This window comes from Polyergus mexicanus, unplaced genomic scaffold, assembly GCF_030449975.1.
Source record: "Polyergus mexicanus isolate NDT 795.1 unplaced genomic scaffold, iyPolMexi1.0 SCAF_4, whole genome shotgun sequence".
In the NCBI taxonomy this organism is placed as follows: Eukaryota; Metazoa; Arthropoda; class Insecta; order Hymenoptera; family Formicidae; genus Polyergus; species Polyergus mexicanus.
The window spans coordinates 13055788-13080859 of NW_027223324.1; the positions used below are offsets into that span (position 1 = coordinate 13055788).

At 27.7% G+C, this 25072-nt stretch overlaps 3 protein-coding genes across 7 annotated transcripts in view; 2 read left to right on the top strand and 1 right to left on the bottom strand.

Moving 5' to 3' along the window:
* Nucleotides 1-793: 793 nt before the first annotated feature.
* Crim (QVR superfamily protein crim) lies at nucleotides 794-2308 on the bottom strand. The gene is made up of 3 exons (XM_070294267.1): nucleotides 2141-2308; nucleotides 1906-2040; nucleotides 794-1761 (listed from the first exon to the last, which is right to left on the bottom strand). Exons 1-3 carry the CDS (start codon nucleotides 2298-2300, stop codon nucleotides 1481-1483), a joined length of 576 nt encoding a protein of 191 aa, XP_070150368.1. The 5' UTR covers nucleotides 2301-2308; the 3' UTR covers nucleotides 794-1480.
* A 313-nt stretch (nucleotides 2309-2621) lies between these two features.
* On the top strand, nucleotides 2622-16751 carry LOC138932139 (post-GPI attachment to proteins factor 6). 2 transcript variants are annotated; one of them, XM_070293696.1, is made up of 13 exons: nucleotides 2623-2978; nucleotides 3594-3765; nucleotides 4541-4754; nucleotides 5796-5923; nucleotides 7083-7366; nucleotides 8667-8929; nucleotides 9487-9615; nucleotides 10049-10254; nucleotides 11931-12088; nucleotides 12508-12740; nucleotides 13257-13451; nucleotides 14947-15081; nucleotides 16023-16744. In XM_070293696.1, the coding sequence occupies exons 1-13, from the start codon at nucleotides 2885-2887 to the stop codon at nucleotides 16221-16223; spliced, it is 2412 nt and encodes an 803-aa protein (XP_070149797.1). In that variant the 5' UTR covers nucleotides 2623-2884; the 3' UTR covers nucleotides 16224-16744. The 2 variants fall into 2 exon arrangements, with proteins under 2 accessions (XP_070149798.1, XP_070149797.1); XM_070293697.1 differs by lacking the exon at nucleotides 14947-15081 and having other exon boundaries at nucleotides 2622-2978; nucleotides 16023-16751.
* A 951-nt stretch (nucleotides 16752-17702) lies between these two features.
* The window catches only part of Inos (Inositol-3-phosphate synthase), a 13261-nt gene continuing 5891 nt past the window's right edge, over nucleotides 17703-25072 (top strand). Inside the window, exons 1-7 of one of the 4 annotated variants that reach the window (XM_070293698.1) lie at nucleotides 17703-17820; nucleotides 18233-18258; nucleotides 18346-18567; nucleotides 19677-19849; nucleotides 21378-21648; nucleotides 22888-23142; nucleotides 23678-23920. In XM_070293698.1, the coding sequence (XP_070149799.1) occupies nucleotides 18439-18567; nucleotides 19677-19849; nucleotides 21378-21648; nucleotides 22888-23142; nucleotides 23678-23920 (1071 nt within the window). In that variant the 5' untranslated portion in view covers nucleotides 17703-17820; nucleotides 18233-18258; nucleotides 18346-18438. Of the gene's footprint in view, nucleotides 17821-18232; nucleotides 18259-18338; nucleotides 18568-19676; nucleotides 19850-21377; nucleotides 21649-22887; nucleotides 23143-23677; nucleotides 23921-25072 lie in introns of all 4 variants that reach the window. The other 3 variants (XM_070293701.1, XM_070293699.1, XM_070293700.1) reach the window with 3 other exon arrangements.

A 25072-nucleotide genomic window follows, 5' to 3' on the forward strand; every position in this document is an offset into this window, starting at 1 on the left:
GTATCAGACAACGCATTGAAAATTGAAGATTGAAGATTAAAGATTGAAATTTGACAAATCAGAACAAAAAGGATTAAAATTTCTTTGTTCTGATTGGTCAAATTTCGATCTTGAATCTCAATCTTTAATGTATAGTTTGATACGGGCTTTAAGCCCGTATCAGACTACGCATTGAAAATTGAAAATTAAAGATTGGAATTTGACTAATTAGAACAAAAAAAACTAAAATTTCTTTATCCTGATTGGTTACATTTCAATGTTGAATGTGTGGTCTTTGATACAAGTTCTAGACAATCATGTTTTCAATGACGTTCCTCGCGCATGCGTACAAATGTGTCGAAGAGATTTGTCTTTACCATAGACATAATATATCTAGACCGAGTGTTGAGGAGTGGGAGCCGGGTGCACGTAGAAAAGGATATACTCGGTTTCATGTCCCTTGCGTTCTCTCTCGCTCACATGTAGAATAACAAAATAGAGCGCTATGCTATGTGTGAGCGAGAGAGAACGCAAAGAGCACAAACAGAGTATGTCCTTTTGTACGTGCATCTTTATCCCCACTCCTTAAATAAAGGCAAACGCGCTCGGTCTACATATACTATGTTTATGATCCAAGTACTGTGTGTGGAAATAAATATGTATTTATTAAAGAATATTTTATTATAAAATATACAAATTTTTATATATTTGATATAAAATAGATTACAATATAGTAAAATGATTTGTGTATTGAAACCAAAATAGATATATTATGTATAAATTTTATATAATTTTTTTTTTATTATTATATTAATGGACGGCTGTGCGATATGTAACAATCTTGTTTCGTAAAGAATATTCATTATATATTAACATAAATTTATACTTGTGTCTATCATATATCATAAATAATAACTTGAAAATATAAAACCAAAACTCTTGCAGTAAAGATTGTTAAGGCACTTTGAAAAAAGATATCTAATATTAAAATATCAAAATACTTTTCAAATGACAAGTTAATAAATTTCATAATAAAATTTATGTGCATACAAATACAATATGATACATAATATATAAATAAAAACATGTATGTACTTTTTTTCTAGTATTAGAAAAAGGATGACAGTGCATGCTTTTATTACTACATTGCATCATACCGAACTATATAAACTTTTATTAGCGATTATTATTTCAGCAAGTTTTTTTTGCTTCCTATTTGAAAAGTATCATAATCTCTGCATATTAAAATTTTCACATTCAAATTAAAGAATTGTAATTATTGTCATGTTACATGTCATTATAATGTAATGACAGATAATGATAGGTTTGTAAAGATACAAGATATTCTTATACAGATGTATAAGAATACATAATTCCTTTTTGGAGAAATTATTCTATTAAAATGCTTTAAAACAAATTAAATGCTTTTGTTTTTTAATTTAAATGCTTTTGTTTAATTAAAAATGCTTTTAAACATTTTGTAAGATACTGCGCAATAATTTCAAAATATGAAATATTTTATAGCAATTATTAAGGTCAGAAGCAATATTGAAACAGTTGTCTTCTCTGCACTGTTACATCTGTGATCGAAGTAACAGAAACACCAAGTAACTTCATCGTAATAATCACGGTGGATATCTAATTGATGAATACTATTATTAACATAATGGCCTAATCGTACATCTTTAGCAGCAGGTCTACAACCCTCGTAATGATCTGCAGGAATATCTGTTCTAAAGCTACGTACAGAACTTAGGCATTCACGTGTAATGATTGTCTCAGCTGAAAGTTTCACAATTTTATATGTATGTATGTGTATGATACAATATATATAAATATGTGTGAGTGTGTGTGTGTGTGTTTATATAATCTTAACATTTAATAGAAATATCTGGAAGTTATTCTGTAAATAACATTAATAGTTACCTCCTTTCCGTTCAATTATTTTCACACATTTGTCATCATATTCTGGACAAGTTTCTCCCCAATACCATAACCAATTTAAAGGTGTTCCACATCCAGGATGGTTACTGTTACATCTATAACAATATAAGCTATCACCTGCAATTACAATCTCATTATTACAATGTGAATTTCAAATCAAGAATTATGAAGAGAGAATGATAACCACGCCCTTTTATAACAAGGTAAAATACTGCACCTTGATTTGCCAAAATAAAAAAAAAAATTGTAAAGAGAACTTTTCTCATCATTAGTGCTGTAATAAGAAATTTACGTTGTTTTATATTTTGTACAATATCTTGTTTACAAATATGAGATGGGCGAGAAACTGAGAGACAAGCCCATATTATATGCATCATACATCATAGGCTGCGGTCGGCAAGACGCTAGAAATGCTTCGAAGCGTTCGATTGACCAATCAGGACAAAAAAAGTAAAGATTTCTTTACTCTGATTGGTTAATGCAATGCTTCGAAGCATCTCTTCTCAACCGCAGCCATAGGCTGCGGAAGACGCTAGAAATGCTTCGAAGCGTTTGATTGACCAATCAGGACACAAAGAATAAAGATTTATTTATTCTGATTGGTTAATGCAATGTTTCGAAGCATTTTTAGCGTCTTCCCGATCGCAGTCTATGTATACCTTGTTGGAAAACACTCACTGTTCAGTCGATGGGGAGATGTCACTGTAGAGACTGTACGGTCTAGATATTATATGTCTATGGATAGTCCTAAATTTTTTTTATTTGCATTTTTTTTTAGTTTTTTATCTTCTTTTCCTCTCTTCGATATTTAAAATTTGTTTGTTTATTATCTGTTTTGTGTATAGAAAGTATAGTACGCAGCTTTTGTGTAGAGTCAAAACGATATAATATATATATATATATATATATATATTTCATATCGTATATATATTTATTTTCTATAAATGATATATGTTATGCCATGATTTCAACATATTTTTCAATATTTCTCGAAACACAGTATTCGATGTATCACCATTTTTCAGTCTTTTTGAATATTTTATTCATTCTTCGAGGTACGTTTATATTCTGTATATATTTTGTATAGTAGTTTATCGCAAATCCTTTTGATTCGTTACATATTTAAAAAAATTCTATTTAAAAGCAGTAAAAAGATAAATATATTAAGCAAAAAATTATTTAATTAAATTATAAATAAAATAAAACATAGTCTGCATAAGATTTCATTTTTTAGAGATTTATATATATATATATATATATGTAGTTGAAGATTTATTATATTAGATTTATTATAAAAAATTTCAATTAATATAATTTAAAATTTTTCTTTTATGATAATCTCCCAGTAATTATATAGTAACAATAATATAATATAATATAATTGTATTAATATAATTGTTAAAACAATTATTAATATATATATACATATATATATAATAAAAAATAATAATATTAATTTGTTTTATAATTACAAAAAGAATGGTAATTTAGAGAAATAATAATAAAATTTAGAGCTTAATTATATTTAAATTGTAATTAGACATAATTACAAGTATAAGAGCAAGAACAAAACAAAACCAAGTATTTAAGCAAATACTAAAGTATTTTGATGCAAATACAATGTTTGCAATGTGAACATATTGTGAATCTAATAAATTTTTTGCTTACAGTGAATCACTGTACAATACCACAAGCGAGTCAGGAAGATCTGCTTCACTCATTTAAGAGCTATTCTGATGTGACAATGTTTCATTATACTGTACCAAAAGATGTGTTTCGAGCAACATGGCATTTTGCTGCCTTTATGGATGATCCTACATGTCAATCACGGAAAGTTTATATGTAAATAGTTTTTACCTAAAACTACACTAATATGATTTTTGCATAATATTTGCAACTACAAAGATTTTTTTTAATGCTTTTTTTTTAACAAGTATAAATTTTTTTAGATAATTTGGTTTTTTTTTTTTTTTACTTTATCTATATCTATATTTTATTATATATATATATATCTTTTTTTAAATTTACATAAAATTTACATAAAATTTACATAAATTAATATGCTACAATAAATTCTTTTCTTGATATCATTTTTGGTAAATTATTTGATTAAAAGTTGTTTAGCTTTATTCTCTTATTTAATAGCTTCAAACATTCTCTATTTATAGCTATAAGTTACATCAACTTAAATTTATATACAAAATATATCTCTTTAAATAAAATATAGCGATATTAGTTTTTAAATATGTGTTTCTAGGATGTAAAATAATTATTGATTCATTTGTTTTAATTAAGGCAAAATTATTTTATTACCAGAACATCAAACAAGGAGGAAATAATAGCTGAAAAAACAATATATTAATTGAATTAATTTATATTAATTAATTAAATCTAGTATGAATTTTTTTAATAAAATAGTAATAAAATTAAGGAAATAATAATGAACAATAATTAAATCGTGAGATGATTGGAATAAATAACTAGAGAATCATAATTTGGAGGATAAAATAATATAGAATAATAAAATAAATCGTAATTAGGATAAATTATTCTAAGAGAATATAAAGAAGAACAAAATATAGGGACACAATCAGAGATATCTAATTACAACTTTCAGACATTTAAAAATCGGTAGCTATCCAATAATAACCACAAATAACGGAATATTCCTAACGAATGAATATACCAAACGGGATGATAGTATCATAGTTACTACTACCACAACATATCAACCAAAGAATGCAACCATTGTTCCGGTTTATGGACCACAATCTGGGGATTGGTTTGTGGCAGCTTATATGCCTTATTGGGACGAGAGAGTACAACAGCAGGTATATGATTTTGTCTGTTTAATGATGTAGGTAATTATAATTATTATTATCTTTATTATAAATATTATATTAATTTAATAAGGAAAGTACTTATCAAATAACAGTAATCTCTTTAAATTTATATATTAAAAAAATTACATAAAAATACAAAATATACATTTGGGCTTTTGTATTCTTTACTCTCATTGGAATTGAGCAGCTTCCCAATGTTTTCTTAAATTTTTGTCAAGAGACATAATAAACATAAATTACTGTATACATTAATTGATGAACTCTATACAATAAAATCTGAATAAACTTTCTTTGGATAACTATTATTTTTCTCATCCTATTTTTAATATTTGTTTTGCATTATTTTTATTTGTTTGTATTTTTCCCAACACTGATGTCATGCTATCTCTATGTTGTAATAGGCAGAATGAGGCAAAACACATGATGGCATAGACATCACACTTGCTAATCTGATATGCTTGAGCATAGGTTATATAAGGTTCATGGCCTTACAAAAAAATATTAGCAATAAGCAAATAAAAAATGTTGATTTGCTTACAGCTAATATTTTGGCTTCAATCTTTGCATGAAATGGAAGTATTCTCTCTTTCAAAAAGAAAAAGAAAAAAGAACAAGTGTACAACAATTAGGCAATTTCGCTACAATAGCGGAAGTGCTGAGTAATATTTCTTTTTCAATAATTTCCACTCATTCTGTCTCATATTGCCAAAGTTATTCGAATTTTAATGTAATATAATGGAAAAACAGAACAAAAAGAGAAATTAAGTGGTTAGAAAATATGATTGCGGAAGATATAAGGAAACTAATCTTGAAGGATATATAAAAGTTCATTTGTAATAAATTAGATTATAACTATAGATAGTGACTAACATAGTAAAATAGTAAATTAAAGTAAGTGGTAGTAAGTTGTAAATTAATTGTAAATTAAACTCTCAAGAATTAGAATTTTCGGAATCAATATTATTCAATATTTTACATAATTCCTCCATTTGTGTGCCCTATTTATTTTTCTTGCCACTTGTATCTCAGGGATTTGGACACAAATGTCGATACAGCATAGGCACAGTGGCATTGTGGTCACAAATAGATAATATCGAGAATATTTCCATTGGTTGTCAAAGGATATTGCAAACAAGCACAACGACAACATACTACAAGTAAGATTGCTACTATTCATGAGAAAACAAAGTATTTAATGAAATATAATAACGCATATATATATATATATATATATATATATATATATATATTTAATTATATATGTATAATACTTTATATAACACACATATACACATATACACATATATGTATACCAGAAATACATTTTTATTTACTTAATACACATATGGTTATATAAAATTTATCATTTAAATTTATATTATATTAATATTTATTATTATATTTACTCTTTTTTCTTTCCAAGTAAGAAAAAATAAGGTTTGTGTATATATATGTTTATTTGTATATCATATACAAGGTACTGTCCATAAAGAAACCGAACTTTAAAAAAGCGCCTAAATGCAGTGACATGCGACCATCTGCCTTGTGATACTGTGTAGTTTGTAGTGGGATTTTTCTTTAGCAACTTTTTCACATCATGAGCATGACGCCGCTATCGTTCTTAATTTACGTTTTATGATGATTGTAATGAGTTCGTCGTTCGTGGCGATTCTCTAGATATGGCGATTTTTTTTCTTGCAGAGTTTGAAAGAGACAATGAGGAAGGAAAGTAGGGGGCTGAACGCTGAACAACAGTCGTCGCGTGTTTCGCCAAAAATTCATCGATAAGGAACAAAACGCGAGTGCATTGTCGTGATGCAGTATGGATGAATTGCCACGCCTCCGGCCGCTTCTTTCTCATTGCTTCTCTCAGATGCTGCAAGAAAATCTAAAAAAAAAGTTCATTTTGTAGATTATTTTTATTATTATTTTGATTTAAAAAAACGAAAAAAATGTCGCTACGAACGCCGAACACAAATCTTATTCAAAACAACAAAAAACATAAACTAAGCACGATAGCATCATGCACGTGGTGTGAGAAAGTTGCTAAAGAATCTTGTTACACAGTGCCACAAGACATCGGATGACCTACGCATTCGGGTGCTTTTCTTTGAAATTCGGTTTCTTTATGGACAGCCCTTGTATATGTAATTTGATTTAATGTGATTCAACGTAAAAGTTTTGCAAGAATTTAAAATAATGATAATCATGCATGTTGACAAGATCTATAAGAATATCTGTTGCACCATTTTATGAAACATTTTTCCTTTCCAATAGGATTTAAAAACATTTATGTCAATTACTTTTTCTATTTAGAATATATATTCCATCCGGAGTATGGAGTTTCCGTTTGTCAGTTTGGAACTGCAATTTCTTGTTACACAATGTTCAAGATATTCGCGAACCTTGCATTGAGGCTATGTCTCTAAAAGGACGTTCTTTACCAATATTCAACCATCTTTATCCTGTGGAATCCAAATACCTAACTACAAATGCTAGTTACACTTTCACAGAATCTTCTCCTTATGAAGATAGTTATTACTATTTACTAGTCGTTTCGAAAAGCGTTATCGAATTCAGCGTCAAGGTCGACGTATTAGGTAATTTCTGATTAATAAATATTATTTACTAAATCTTAATTTATTATATATTAATCTATATATTTTGAAAAATAAGCGCGAATACAAAATATAAATATGCAAATTATTAACAAATATACTCTCCAATTCTAATATAATAAAGAATGTTTTTATAAACGCGTATATTATCGTGGACAGAAAAATTATAACTCTTTTGTTCGATGAGTTTCAATGTGTACAAGAATGTTGTGAAACTTTTTTAGTGTTTCTATGTTACGAAAATTCATCGAAAAAAGTATTAAATTTTTTCTTTTAGTTACATAGTTACAATAATCGATTCTAAAGCGAAAAGTGGATATAAAATATGCAACATATTAAACTTTGATGCGTTGCATTTTTCGCTGATTATCACGCCCTTTTAAAATTTATTTTTAATATGCAGTCCGATGTTTCATAGTCAAATTTCTCAATTTTAACCTTTAAGGTTCATGTATGGGCCATTTTGACTTTATCGATATTATAACAATTATCGATTATTTTAACAATAGAATATCTCGAAATCTTTAATCAATAAAAAAATGTTTAAAATTCATTTTTTAATTTTTGTTGTACATGATTTTCTACAGAGATGTCAAGAAATATATATAAATTTGTGTAGATTTTTTTCAAGCATATTGAGACAGCTAAAACTATAATAAGATATTATGATCCATATATGACCAGGAACAGAATTAAAAAAATGTGACCTACAAGATTTAATCTTCTTGAGAACGAGCATTTTTTTCTATTCTGAATTCTCCCCTCTCCCTTTCCTTTTCTAATTCCCTCTCTTCCTCCCCCTCCCTCTCTTCCTCCCCCTATCTCCACCCTCTCTCCCTCCCATCCCCCTCTCTCTCTTCCTCCCTCCCCCTTTCTTCTCCCTCTTCCCCTTTCTCACCCCTTCTCACCATTCTTCTGTTTTTTCTTTTTTATATATAGTATCTACTCTTATTTTTGTTATGATATGCTTGAGATGATAATGGAAAAACGAGTGAAGATAAATGATATGCATGTCCATATCTTGTACATATAGTTATTTGATCACTTACCAAATTATGCATAGTAAGAGGATAACACAACAAAAGGAGAAATTCAGTTTAGAGAGAAACAGTTAATTCAGAGTAGAGATTAATTCATCATAAAGAGTTTAGAGTAAAGAAAACTATTGTAGTTGATTAACAATTATGTAACTATTTTATTTTATTTTTCTATTTATTTTATTTTATATAAACTAATGGATTATCTTGTTCAGAATAATGAAATAAATAATAAATGATTTCAGGGTGTCCAATCAGATTAACAGATGTATCTTTTACAAGAAAATATATCGATACTTTTTTAAGTTTTAATTCCATAACAGGATCAAATACCAAAGATGTATTAAAATACGAATGGTCTTATAAAAATAATAATGCTAGCAGATTTTACAATAACAAGTTCTATCAAAAAAACGAAGAATATAAGACTGATAACGAATGTATGCCAAGATATCAATTGGTGCGTGTGAAACACGCGGAGACATTTTCAACTGTTTATCTCTTGCAGGTAATATTTGTCAAAATATAAATATGTATAATAACTAATAACAAGAAACATAAAACACGCCTGCGCGCGTGTATATCGACTATACTTTCTTTTATATACTATATCAATTATACTTTCTTTGCAGATTTCTTTCTCTTAATCAATTTAGAATAAAAATGATTTTTTCCTTATTCATGATTTGATGGAAAATAATATCATCTATTAAATAATAATATCATCTTTCAATGTTAATTATCTCGCTAAAAACAAATTTTGGATTATAATTTTATTAAAGTTTACTCAAAATTATTTGCAGAATATACATATTTTTATTATTTATTTTATTATAAGATCGCAAAATTAAAATTCCATAAAGTTTTTACTTATGATATGAGCCTATTGATTTAGTGTCTAACATTTTTTAATGAATTAAGATGAATTAAGAAGTATATACATGATATACAAATCTGTATAGATTCTAACTATAAGAGAAATATGTCGTTTGCAATACCTATAAGAAAATTGTTTTTCAAATCAAAGTTGCTATAATATCAATATTTATATTTGATATTTTTCAGAAAAAAGAATGGTTAAGTTCACAGTTAATACTAACTGATTCAATTCCGATAATGACGCAATTTGATATTTTGCCATTAATCGATATTGGTGGCACACTTGATATCGATGTACATTTGGATGTAGAAAAAGTAAGCAAATATCTGTAGATGTTTTATTTTTAAATTTCTTTATTAAATATTTGTCGTATTTTATATTATTATATTTTAATTTTTATTAATTTTAATTTTTTTATATATTAAAATACTAGATTTTTTCCAATTTTCTTTTAAGCCTTTTATGTAATTACATGATTGTCCCACATACAAAGTTTAAAAGTCTTTTATCTTAAACTCACCAAATATTTTCTTTAGATTTAAATTCTCTTTGCATCATTCACTATTTATTGTTCATCACTTACTTTATTTTACACATAGTTATATAATTGCACAAGAGTGTGAAGTAGCGGGATAGCAGCGCAAGTGCTAATGCAAGTGGTAAACAATAAGAAATCCAAAAGTAATAATTTATGATCTCTGTATTATAATTAGCATTAAATATCATGTATATTTTGTATTGTTTTAGCTGCCATTAGCACAATCGGTTTTGGTAACAATGTGCATTCAAAGAGTTCGTATACCTAAACTAGGAAATCTCCATTCTTGTCAAAATGGAACTTTATCAATGAATCTGTCGTCATTAAACAAACACAACACAAATTTGTTAATAGTATATCCACAACCGGGTACATGGTATATTATTAGTCATGCGACATGTTATAATTGGAATGGGTAAGCACTACACTAACTTCTACACATACAATTGGATCTCCTCAATTCTAGAATCATTAAGACTAAATTGTTTGTTATTCGGAAATTGTTTTTTAATTTCAATTTTCTTCTAACAGCATATGCACAGAATGATAGTTTTTTCTTTTATTTACTTTTTTATTTTATATATAATCATATGGTCATGTAGCAAATGTGTAGATTGAATTCTATACATATATTAGAAAAAACTTTAATATTCTAAAATAAATGCAATCCGAAGGAGCATCGAGTTTTATTGTCTCTTAATATAATTCAATCAGAAAGTTTATCTTATATCTTATAAATAAGATACATATTAATTTATACTTTTAACATTTTCTAAATTTTTCATATTTTTAAAGGAAACAATGATTTTTATATTATTTTGATTAAATATGGAAAGAGAGAGATCAAAAATAAGAAATATTAATATATACATGGTCTGTTCCAAAAGTTTCCGAACTTTCTTTATATGTATAGACAGTATTAGTAGCGTTATCTGTTTAATCAAGGTCACACTGTCTTCTAGAAGCTTCGTTAAAAATTCTGGTAATTTTGATTAAGATTCCACTAACAACTGATTTACTATAGAGGCAGATTTGAAGTTATCTTTTTGACACTTTTCGAAATCACTATGAAGTAAAAAGCCAACATCAAATTTTGTGTTAAATTGGGCAAATCGTTTACAGAAATACTTGAAATGTTACGAAATGGGAATCAAACATTATCATGTACAGCGGTTTATGAGTGATTCACAAAGTTTCGGGACGGTAGAGAATCGCTGAAAGATGACGAGCGCAGCAGACGGCCATCGATCAATCGAACGGACGAAACCGTAGAAAAAATTTGTTAATTTATTAAAAAGATTTGCATGTCCGTGAAACTCGTCCAGAATATCACAGGAATTAGCAAGTCAATTTAATACAGAATTTGATGTTGGCTCTTTGCTCTATGGTGATATCTGAACGAGTGCCAAAGAGATAACTTTACTTCTGCCACTATGATAAATCAGATATTATACTATATGGAGTCTCGATCACAAACTTATCAGAATTTTTAACAAAGCTTCTATGCAGACAGTGTGACCTTGATTAATTAAACAGATGGCGCTACTAATACTATCTGTACCAACAAAGGAAATTTTTGGAATAGACCATATATATATCTTTTTTTAACTTTAAATATATATTTTTATTATTTTCTTCTTTCTCTCTTCCTCTCTTTATGTATGTATGTGCATAAAGAATGTTCCTAGCATAAGTAGCCATCCCATTTTCTTTGATTCATTTTAAGTTGATTTTTTCTTTACAAAATTGTTATGGCGACAAAGAGTGCAAACTATAAATGATTGAAAATAAAGGATTTTTTGAAAACTAAGCTTTGGAATTGCTAACAGGTAACAAAGTTTATTTTTTTCAGACAATTTAAAGTTTCAAGAATTTTAACAAAATCTTGATTTAATGTTTTATTATATTGTGTAATTGAAAAATTGTGTTAATGTTTATTAACATAATACTAATTGTCAAATTTATGAAAAGAATAGTGTATATTCTATTAAATTTGAGATAAGAAAAAATTGATACAAGTTTGGCCGATTTGAATGCTTTTGATTTGGAATACTCCATCTATTACAATATAGTATTATGTGTTCAATATAGTAAACCTGTACACTGTCAATATGGAAAGATTTCAATACTAATAAATGTACGCATCAAAAAATGTGTACTTTCTGACCAAAGTCCTTGTGGTAATCATGGTGTTTGTCAAGAAATTCAGAAGAACGTTCTTCATTATGCAACGTGTAATTGTTTTAAAGGTAATATCAATAATAAAGCAATATTTATTAATAATTTTTATTGATTTGGAATAATTGTGTGATTAGAAATATTTTTGAATATTATTTAATTTTAAAAATAATAATACAGAAAAATTGAAATCGTACATTTTATATACAATATATCCTATTTTATCCTCTCTCTTTCTCTCTCCTCTTTCTTCTCTTTCTTTCTTTTGTGCTATAGTTAGAATTTAATATTTTTCTCAGAAAGCATGACTTTAAATTTTTTAAATACTTAATAATGTTGTGTTTATATGAATTAATAATAAGCTTTAAAAATCAAAGCAAATTTTATTTTTGGAACAAAATATTTTTCTCAAATTTAATGCAGTGTAAAAGAGAGATGCATGAATGGAATTACAAAATTGTCCGAAAATTATAATATTTTAATCATTCAGGTTACACAGGATGGGATTGCACTGACATTTCGAATACTATCACTGCTATTTCTTCTTTCATGAGCGCCATGTTGCTCATTTTGAGCAATGCTTTTTTTATACCAGCTATATGTATAGCTATAAAACGGAAACTATATGCAGAAGGGCTAGTGTACTTAGCCACTATGCTGTTCTCGTCGCTTTATCATGCCTGTGATCAAAATGGTGGGCAATTCTGTATTGTCAAGTACGAAGTACGTCATATTGAACTATTTTGTTCATTTTTAATCTTTCAAAATTAAGAATTTGATTTTGCGATTCTAAACTGAAGCTCCTCGAACATCTAACTTTTTTCTGGGCTGTCACTTTGACATGTATTCAAAGTTCTAAGTTAAGAATTTAAAAGTCATTGAAAAATTTATTTAAATATTTAAAAGTTAATTTATGTTACATGCTAAATATCGAATTTATATTTTGTTACCCACTCTGTAAAGTTTAAATTCTATAGTATTAAAATGTAATTAAATAGTTTTATTATAATCGATAAACACAATAGTAACAAAGAAATTAATATAAATTAAATTAATTAAATTAAGTAAAATAAATTTAACATCATTTTAATTAATAAAATTATTAATAGAAATATCTTTCTCTCTCCTCATCCTTTCCCTTTTTTTTTCTTCTTTCTTTCTTTTTCTACATACATACATATATACATGCATACACACACACATATTCTTTATGATATAATGTTTTTATATTTGATACAGGTTTTACAATATAATGATTTTTTCTCGAGTATTTTGGCGTTCTGGATTACATTAGTATCAATGGCAGAGTTACCGATCGATTTTGTACCATTGTGCCATATGATAGGAGTTTTTGTTATCACTTTTGGGGTGCAAATTGACAGGACGTGTTTGATCAGCATTTTGGTACCGTTGTTGATGGGTATTATTATACCGGTAAATTTATGATATGTATAAAAGGCAGAGTGTATTATATTGCACAGTATAATAACTTTTATCTAATTCATGATGTTCTTCAATACACGTACAAAATTAAAACGAATCTAATTATGTACATGTGGTAAAATTATAATTAAATGTATGTAATTTTGTGTATTTAACGAAGTGTGGGAGAAGATGTAGAAATTAATAAGCAAATATTCAAAAGTATGAAATTATTGACAAATATTTAAAAAAATGAAACTATTATCTGATTCTAATCTATCAACTAATCTAATAACATTAACATTAATGTTAATGTTAATAGGTTTACTGTTTACTGTATTTGGAATCAATTCCTAATTAGTTATTTAATACGTGTTCATAATAATATTACACTTTGCCTTTCATGAATATTTATTTATTTGAAATATAGTAGATAGTAAAGAAAAGTTTATATACAATTCTTATTATCATATTGATCAATTTTAGTAAATTATTGTTAATATTACAAAATTAAAATATGTTATGCTCTCTCGTATATACAATATATATATATAAAGAAATAATATACATATTTGTTATTTATAAAGATATATATTCTCTGTTATTGTGTGGAAGTATATACATATTGTATATATATATACGTATGCCCCCCCCCCCACATATATATATATATATATATATATATGTGTATGTATATGTATATGTATATGTATATGTATATGTATATGTATATGTATATGTATATACAAGGGAATACCCATAAAGAAATCGAATTTTAAAAAAAGCGCGAATGCCACCCGTTTTGTGGCAGATCTATGTAATGGGATTCTTTAGCAACTTTCTCACACCACGAGCATGACGCTATTGTTCTTAATTTATGTTTTATGATAGTTTGAATGAGATTGTGTTCGATGTTCGTGGCGATTTTCTAGACGTGGCGGTTTTTTTTTTTTTAAATTTTTTTGTAGAGTTTGAGAGAGGCAGTAAGAAAGAAGCGGCCGGTGGCGTGGGCCAACAATTCATCGAACCTGCAGCACGACAATGCACCTACATATGCATTTTTCCTTATCAAAGAGTTTTTGACAAAATACGCGATGACTGTTATTCAGTCCTCTACTCTCCTTTCTCGCTGTCTTTCTCACCCTGCAGAAAAACTAAAAAATTAAAAAAAAAAAAGATCGCCACGTCTAGAAAGTTGACACAAACGATGAACACAATCTCATTCAAACCACCATAAAACGTAAATTAAAACTAAGGATAATAGCGTCATGTTTATGATGTGAGAAAGCTACTAAAAAATCTCATTATACAGTGCCACAAGGCAGATGGCCCATGTCATCGCATTCGGACGTTTTTTTCTTAAGTTCAATTTCTTTATGGAGAGCCCTTGTATATATTAAAAAATATTATTATACATGGAAATATTAATTAACTATAAAAACTTTTCAGCGATATTTGAAAAATATTTTATTAAGTATTGATAAAAGATGGGAATATTTTGTTGTAGATTTTCACATATATCTATCGCAATGTTAAATCTAAAAAGTGCAAGAAACCAAGCCGGAAAATACTATTAGGTTTACTCTTCGCTATTGCAGGATTATTACTTTATTCTTTCATTGAAACAGAGGAAAATTATCAAGTACGTTCTTGTTTATACGCACGCACGCAGCAGCGCGCGCACATAGATTTTACGAATAATTTTTTTTAGTCAATTGTAATCTCTATAATTAGAATTAATATATAATAATTAATAATAATTTATAATAATTTCATGGGATATATATATATATATATATATATATATATATATATATATATGTATATATGTATTCTTATATACAAAGTGTTCTAAAACTACCGAAATACTTTCTCTTAATAGCAGAATAATATAGCAGCATAAATTTACAGTAGCATTATTATTATAAGTTTTTCCGCTTCTCTACATATTGCATTAATACATTCTTTTTACGAGTAATGGATGCAAGAACTAAAGGCATCTCAAAAATGATTCAAGTAAAAATTTGCGATATGTTTAAACTTCAACTGTCAAAGTGATTGATCAGTGTTACCATGAAGATGTCTATACTATTTCGCTATGTTTGAACACGCGAAATCTCAGCCCTGCTATTCATAAAACATAATCGCTTCCCGTTTAAAAACTATTACAGCATCGACATTTTTGTATTAGAACTTTCGTCTTGAAATATTCTAAGGAATCTGCCATTAAGAGGAGGTACGGTAGTTTTAGGACACCTTGTATAGGATATGGGATTGCATATACATGTAATTTTTATTTTTTGGTTAATTTAAATATATTATTATGATTAAATAAAAACTTGTTATGCTCTTTCTTCTCTATATGTAGAAACAATATTTTTGTTATTTAAAGTTTTTTTTGTCATTTGAAAAAAAATAATTTGTTATATACATATTCCTATACATAAACAGTTACAATTATAGTATACGAAGAAATGTCATGTAATCAAATAATTACATATAGAAATAATCAACCATAGACGACCATTTTCGATATTTGAGTATGGAGCAACAAATTTTCATTTTTAACATATTTTGTTGCAGTATATTCATAGTATATGGCATATTATCATGGCAATGTCATTACTATTTCTGCTGCCACCAGCGAGATCGAGACAAACTACATCATCGAGAAATATTTTCTTCAATAATGATGGCGAGTCGTCATGGTATTACAAAGACTCTTACGAAATCCCTACATTCACAATAACTGATCAGGAAAATCAAACAATTGTTAACAATTAAATCAAAAAGTATATTTATGATTCATTGTATATCGTATAAGCATATTGTTTATTTATGAATAGTTTTATGAATTCTTTCTATTTTTTTCTTTCTACTTCTTTTCTTTCTCTCTCCCTCTCTCTCTCTCTTTCTCTTTTACATATAATATAATTTATAAAAATAAAATATATATTACACAAACGGGAAAAAGATTTATTTGTAAAATCTTCAATTGGTATTCAGTTTCTCTCCCTTCCCCCTCCCCCTCTCCCTCCCTCTCTCTCTCTCTCTGGAAATCTATATATTTTTATCTTTTTATATTTTATTTGTATTTTAATATTAAAGAACATAACAATAATCTTATTTATGTATTGAAACATGTAGAATATTGTCAAGCATATTAACGAATATCATTTAATGATCTTCATCACAGTAACATCTTTTAAGTAGAGGTCAAAAGAATTTTACTTGGCAAATATGCGTGTTATAAAAAAATTACAATACAGGCACTTGATTGGCTCGTTCAACGCCTTTATTCAATATCTGATTCAATTCAGTTTATTTTTTTGCTCCTTCTATGTTGTAATCAAGAAACATACACATATACATTATAATTTAAATATATTACACTTTATCAATATGTATTATACAGGGTGAGTTATTTTTTATGTTATCCACCTCAATAACTTTTTTATTTTTGATTGTAGAAACAAATGTTTCAGACAAAAGTTGCATGGTTTAAAGGGGACCATATGATGAAAATATGGACTTGACCTTGAGTGACCTTTTTAAGGTTAAGTCAATGTGATCGGTTTTCTTAAATGGAACTCTCTATTTTTTATTGCATATTCTTGTAGTTTTTATCTCGAAAGCTTTTCAAAACACTATAATAAAGTATTTTTTTATTAAATATTTTCTGAGTTATTTTATATCTTAATCTGACATATTTTGATATAAAAAATAAAATATCTCGTAAAATATTTAGTTTTTGATGATCTTATCATAATACTTTTATGTACAGAATAATAAGGCAAATCAATTAGTGTAAAAAAAAAACCAAGTAACTGTCTAAAAAATACATTGTAAATAATTACATACTTTTTCTTAAAAACAATTTTTTTTTATAACATTCGAAAAATCCCCCCTAAACGCCCTAAAAAAGAGGACGGTGTCCAGAGAAAAGAGGATGTATAGCAATACTACGCATATGTGACGCAACACTGTAATGTTACAATTACATACATGTATATATATATGACAAATAAATGCTTCAGTTTTGGCGGGATCTCACAAAGAACATGTTAAATAGCTATGTAAATAAATAAATAAATAAATAAATATAATTTGTAAATATTTTTTTATTTCATATTTTTAAATAATTTTCAAAAAAATTTTAAATAATTTTGGAAACTATTAAATGGGGGCCATACAGGACCTCATTTTATAAGATTTAACTACTTCATTGATATCACATTCAATGCGCATGCGCGAAAAAAGGAGCCCTTAACGGCCCTAATAATACGTTGCGATGCGATGACGACTGCTCTGCGCTGTATTTGTTGGTATTTACGTTTTGGCAATCATCGTGAATAGCCACGAGAGAAAGTTCGAGAACACTGTAAGTTGTATCCATCTGATCCTTTTTTTCTTCTTTCTAACTTGTCTCGTTTTCATTTCTCATTCACGATAATCTATCGTGAAGAATCATATACGCAATTATTAATTAAACGATACAATTTTGGCAAGTTCGGATTTCCGATGCTCCACATAGAATAAACCTTATTCAAATTTTGTCGAAAAATATCCTAAAGATCATTTTTCTGTCTTTACAATTGTGCTAAAATAACTCACAATTTTTCGAGAGAAAAAAATCGAAGTATACCAATGACTAGTTTTCATAGATATTTCCGAATTTTTTATGCCAAAGAGCGTGCAGAAATTACCCTTATATATGTTTTTAATAGGCGCGAGAGTGTAACAATAAGATATGAAAATTTGAATCTAATCGAATTTGTGTGTATCAATTTCAGAACCGGTGATTATCATCAATAATACAGTCTGTATACATACTTATGTGCAATCTTTAATCGATATCAGACCAGAATTTTCGAATTCACGCTTTATCACACTCGATAGTTTTCAGGCCTGCAACTTGTTCAAAGTTTCAACTTGTGTATTTGGATATTCTTCTCATTTTTTTGTACATTCTTGTATATACATATTACATTTCGTGGAGATGGCGAGTTTGAAGGTGCGTGTGAATTCACCGACGGTGCGCTACTCGGAGGATTTCATCGAGGCAGAGTACGAGTATCGGACAACTAGCGTGGCTGAGGGCGATGAGAACGATGATAATACATATACGGTGAGAATCCATACATTTGTCGACCTTCATCTAACTATTTCAAGTATGTATGTTATGTCATTGTGTGATATTTGTGCCGGCCGGTAATCAATATCAATATCAGTCTGTTCATTGATGAGCTATATCCTTGTTGATTAAACAGTAGATTTTCCGTTATTACTGTCATTATATGATGAATGTATATTAAAAATATTTCAAAAAGTACGATATTCTTTTAATAAAAGACTCTTATCAATTTGGAGTCGATCATTTCTTAGCGAAAATGTTGAAACAATAACTAACTTTATGTTATGCATGAGCGACTGAAAAAGAGAAGAGCTAAATTTATAACACTAATTATAAGATAATTATAAAATAAAAACAAAATTGAAAAGTTTTGTTAATAATCTTTATCTTGTGCTATTTTTGTTTAAAAATTACTTATTTAAATCTGGACATAAATTTACCATTGGGGGAAAGAGTACTTTTTCTCTCTAGATCATTCTAGAATCGATTATTCTAGAATCGATTTTCACAAATTTGCATATGCGTGTTCTTTTATATTGTATCTATTTACATGCATCTATTTACACAACATATCCATATTGACATTGCATAGCGCATATTTATCTATCCAATCTGTATTTTTTTTTTAGATTATTAAAGATCATAAATATTATTTTAAGAATATTTTTGTAACATTATCAATTATTAGTGATATTTTTATTAATAATACTGTCGCAGTGTTCAAATAGTTACACATTTATAGACACATACGATAATGATCAAAATTTAAAACATTTATTGTGTGTATGAACGTTGATAAAAAATATCAAAATTTATACATTTACGCACGCGCAATACTATAATCTAATTTAATTTAATTTTTACCTAATATATATTTTATTTTTTTTAACGTGTGTGCGCGCGCGCGTGCATGCGTGCGTGCGTGTATGTGTAATTCTATAGTAAATTCTATATTTTCTGAATTTTTTGCTACACTCTCTTATACTTGTTCTATAAAGGTAAAAATTATGGGGAATATAAATTTTGTATATATATTTTTGTATTTTAAAAAACAAAGAAAAATTTTAAAATATTATTTTTACATTGCATGAAATTTTTTGCAGGTGTCACCCACATTGACGAGATTGCTGATCAGAACCATGATGAAGATTCCCAAGCTAGGCTTGATGTTGGTGGGCTGGAGTGGTAATAACGGCAGCACCATAACAGCAGCTTTAATTGCAAATAAGTTTAAATTGAAGTGGGAAACAAAGGAGGGTGAGAAAACTGCAAATTGGTACGTGTTTCAGAGTTATTTATTTATTTGTCATATATTAATTATAGACTATTTGAAATATTACATTTATCGAGCGAGTAAATTGATCTTGAAAATATATATACTCTATTCAAAGAGAGAATAATATCGGATAGGATGAAAACTCGTCCGCAAGTCTCCACCTTCAGAATGGCTAAAAAGCCCCCACTACATCGCCGTATCGCTCATGCAGCTTGCCAGTGCTAGCAACGAGTAACAAGTCCCCCCGACCTCTTGACATATTGACAGTTGCAATTATTTTCTCAAAATAACTCGAACGGTTTGGTGCAGCGTCAACGAGTATTTTTAGTGTTTTTCTGCTAAAAAAGTATTTACAAAGTGCGATGGAAGAATTGAATATTGTAGTGCCACTAATGTCATTTCCTGTGAAGAAAAATAAACGAGGCCAGGTAAACAATGATGAATAAAAATTATTAATCTATTTGTAGTATATCGGAAGCTGTTTTAAAGTGTAAAGTGTCCTTTTTAGTATGAGTTCACTGCGAGAAAAATATGTTGAAATTTAATAAATTGTTTAAATAAGGCTATATTGGTATACGGTATTGAGTATATCGTCATGTTCTTTCCACTTTGTCCACCTATGCGTAGACCGATATTATTCTCTCTTTGAATAGAATATAGAAGAGATTCATATATATTAATATATATGTGTATATGTATTTAAATTTTAGATATAATTTCGTATATTTATTATTTGTTATGTATGCGAAACTAATATTTCTTCATCAAAGATGTCAAAGACATCTAATTTATCATTTTATGACCAAAATTCACTGTCGTTTTGTCGCTTGGGATTGAGATCCTTTAAATTCATTTAAATGCACCATTTTATATGAATAGCCAAAAGCTGTAGATTCTGCTCGGTTTCTACTACTAATCTGCCGTCAATCAAAAGATTCCAGGTTCGATTCTGCTCGAGTCCCATCCTCTCATATGCCTCAAAAAAAGGTTTTCACACATTATGTCCTATATAATTCTTATATTGATTTATCATATATTATCGCATGTTAACATATTCCGAATTTTTCCCCGCTCCTTCTCTCTTTATCTCATACATCTCTCTAAACCGGTTGTTGGCCCGAATATACTGATCTCACCCTAGATCAGAAGTGGCCATTTAAAATAGCAAAGAAGAAGAAAGAAGATGACGTCAAATCATGTTAACAGATCCTGGTTTCTGCTGCCAATCTACTCTCAGATTCTGTAAGCAGGCTTTGCTGGCAGATCATTAGCCTAATGCGAACATAACAGATGTCAAATTGCTAGCAAGAGCTGAGGAAATCTGTTGCCAATCTACTGGCATATTGCGTGCATTTTGCTTACTGGGCACTTACTATAACTTCTGCACAGTTACGATAACATCACATTTTCTTAATTTTACGATTATATTTACTTCTACATGTTATTTACTTCTATCTCTATTTTTCTGTTTCTATTTTTTTCCTCTTTATAATGGTTTTATTTTTCTTTATTACTTCTGTGCTTTTAGGTATGGTTCTTTAACGCAAGCGTCCACTGTGAGATTAGGCAGAAAAAATAAAGGAGGGGATATTTATGTTCCTATCTTTAATATGCTGCCCATGGTGAATCCCGATGATATCGAGATTGATGGTTGGGATATTTCAGATGTAAATCTTGCTGACGCTATGACGCGCGCTAAAGTGTTAGATGTAAATTTACAAGTACAATTGCAACCCTACATGACACACATGCGGCCCAGAAAGAGCATATATTACTCTGATTTTATCGCATCGAATCAGGTAATTATACTTTTAGTAGAATCCAATTTTCCGTGCGATAGAATCGCAAAAAAGATAGTCTTTGATAATAAAAATTGTACAATTTAAATAAATTATTTGATTTTTTCTATCTAAAATCTAGATTATTTAATTTTTTCCATAGGATAGCTTTTCGTTTATCTCCTCTTGAAAATTTAACAATTTCATTTTTTATTGCAATTATTCAATTAATAGTAAATTGCAAAATCTAATTAAGTTATTTCCGCCATAGTACAATATTATTATTTTGAATTTTCTTATGTATAATTATTTTTTTATTTTTTTTTAAAAAGCATTTATATGAATTTATATTAAACAAATTAGACAAAATTTATTTCGTACTTGTGCTGATAATTGATCATAATTTCTTTAAAAGACCATCATTTTAATATATACGAAGAGTTTTAAATAAATCAAAATTGGCTTTCTCAGATATCGAAATTTTAATATTATTTTACTAATTTTAAATTTGCATACCAATAGAAAATAAAAATAATCTTGATGTTTATTAATGTGAATAAGAACGAGCCTTTTTTATACAGCTTTTGAAATCTGATTGTAACTAATATTAGATGCATAATTCAAATTATAAATATTTTTTGTTTCTGATAGTGTTTGGCAAGAACTTTTTGTTAAATAAATGGCTACAAATTATTTTTTTCTACAACAATGCATGGATAACTCATAAATTGTCGAAAATATTCAAAATTTTATAGTATTTTGAATTTTGTGACACGTAACGATAATACATTTATTTTGGAGTTATTTTGGATTTCCATAATAGTAAGAGGAATATCATAAGTAAAAGTCTAGAAATGTCTCCATAAATAACTCAAAAAATTTTAATCGGGAGAACATGCAAGTCATTGATCCTCCTTTGTCAATCCATCGATTGATGTTGTTGAATTTTATCATAAACAAAGAGTTTATAAGGAAATTTGGAAGAAAGATATTTCTGGACCCATGTTCATAATATAACTTTTTTCATTCTTACAGTGAATAGAATATACTATCTTAAAATTTGGCCACCTTCCAAAACACTATGTATATGTATATATATGTATATATATATATATATATATATATATATATATATATATATATATATATATGAGTGTTGTATTTATTATAACAATTTTTTTAATTTTCTTTTAATGATTAATTAATTAACTTTTTCATCATATAATATAATTATTTTTATCGAAATTTTTGTTTATAAAGGGCAAAAGAGCAAATAATATCATCATGGGTAGTAAGGCTGAACAGCTTAACAAAATTCGTAATGATATCGTGGAATTCAAGACTACGAAGGATTTGGATCAAGTAATTGTCCTGTGGACTGCTAATACCGAGAGATTTTCAGAAATTATAACGGGCGTTAATGACACGGCCGATAATCTTATGAAGGCGATCAAGGAAGATCATTCGGAGATCAGTCCCAGCACCATGTTCGCTGTGGCGGCGGCTTTAGAAAGAGTAAGATTAAACATTGATATAATAATTTCTTTTTTTTTTATAATATGAAGAAATATTTTTCTAAATTATTATTTATTAGCAAAACTGTTAGTTGTTGCGATATAACAATTCCAAAGCAACAAGTTACACAATCGGATTCCTTGAAAAGAATATCTTGTAAATGAAAGAAAAATGATTATAATATTATTGTTATTTCAAATAATCTGTATATCATTATTTAATATAATTAGTAAAGAAAATATATTTTTTATTTAGCAGATCGATTTATACACACGCAATAAGCGTAATAGTAACTAATAACAAAATTACTTTTTTTATTTTTCTATTTATTTTTATTAATTTTTTAAATTACTAATAATTATTCATAATAAGAGATCGAAGAAAATATTTTTTATATTTCTCACTTTTTTAAATAAATCGGGTATTAATAAATATACTCATCATACATACCATATATCTCTTTTTTCCATTTAAAATTTATCAGCAACTTAGAACTGAAAGGCCTCTGTGATTTATTTAAACAATTTTGTTTCAGTGTACTTACATCAATGGATCGCCGCAAAATACTTTCGTGCCAGGCGTTCTTGAGTTAGTCGAAAGGCAGAAAACATTTATTGGTGGTGACGATTTCAAATCTGGCCAAACAAAACTGAAATCTGTGCTCGTAGATTTCCTCGTATCGGCCGGCATTAAACCGGTATCGATCGTTAGTTACAACCATTTAGGAAATAACGATGGATACAATTTATCCGCACCGCAGCAATTTCATTCAAAAGAGGTATGCAGTAAGAAAGAAAGAATATATATATATGATATGTATTATGATTCGATATATGTGTGTAATTACGTGTCATAATTTAAGGGAAATATAAAAATAAAAGTTACTTTTATTTTCAAGTGCTTATACTTGTTAAAGAAAAATTCAGAATTTATAGAATTTATAAATAATATTAAATCAAATAAAAAATATTTGACGCCAGAAATCAAGTAGAATAAATACTAAAAAAAAATAATAATATACATATAATATTTTATAATAAATATTATACGTTTATTAAGTACTGCAGATATATATTTATTATACCGTATATATATTTATTCTATATATTCATATTGCTTCTTTATAGAGGAAGCTTTATTTTCGCGACAAAATTTTTTTCGAGTTTTCTATGTCAGTGTTTAGAATGTTCAAAAACATCGAAAAATTATATTCCTAAAAAATGTCCGTATGTATGTATGTATGTATGTATGTATGTATGTATGTATGTATGTATGTATGTATGTATGTATGTATGTATGTATGTATGTATGTATGTATGTATGTATGTATGTATGTATGTATGTATGTATGTATGTATGTATGTATGTATGTATGTATGTATGTATGTATGTATGTATGTATGTATGTATGTATGTATGTATGTATGTATGTATGTATGTATGTATGTATGTATGTATGTATGTATGTATGTATGTATGTATGTATGTATGTATGTATGTATGTATGTATGTATGTATGTATGTATGTATGTATGTATGTATGTATGTATGTATGTATGTATGTATGTATGTATGTATGTATGTATGTATGTATGTATGTATGTATGTATGTATGTATGTATGTATGTATGTATGTATGTATGTATGTATGTATGTATGTATGTATGTATGTATGTATGTATGTATGTATGTATGTATGTATGTATGTATGTATGTATGTATGTATGTATGTATGTATGTATGTATGTATGTATGTATGTATGTATGTATGTATGTATGTATGTATGTATGTATGTATGTATGTATGTATGTATGTATGTATGTATGTATGTATGTATGTATGTATGTATGTATGTATGTATGTATGTATGTATGTATGTATGTATGTATGTATGTATGTATGTATGTATGTATGTATGTATGTATGTAT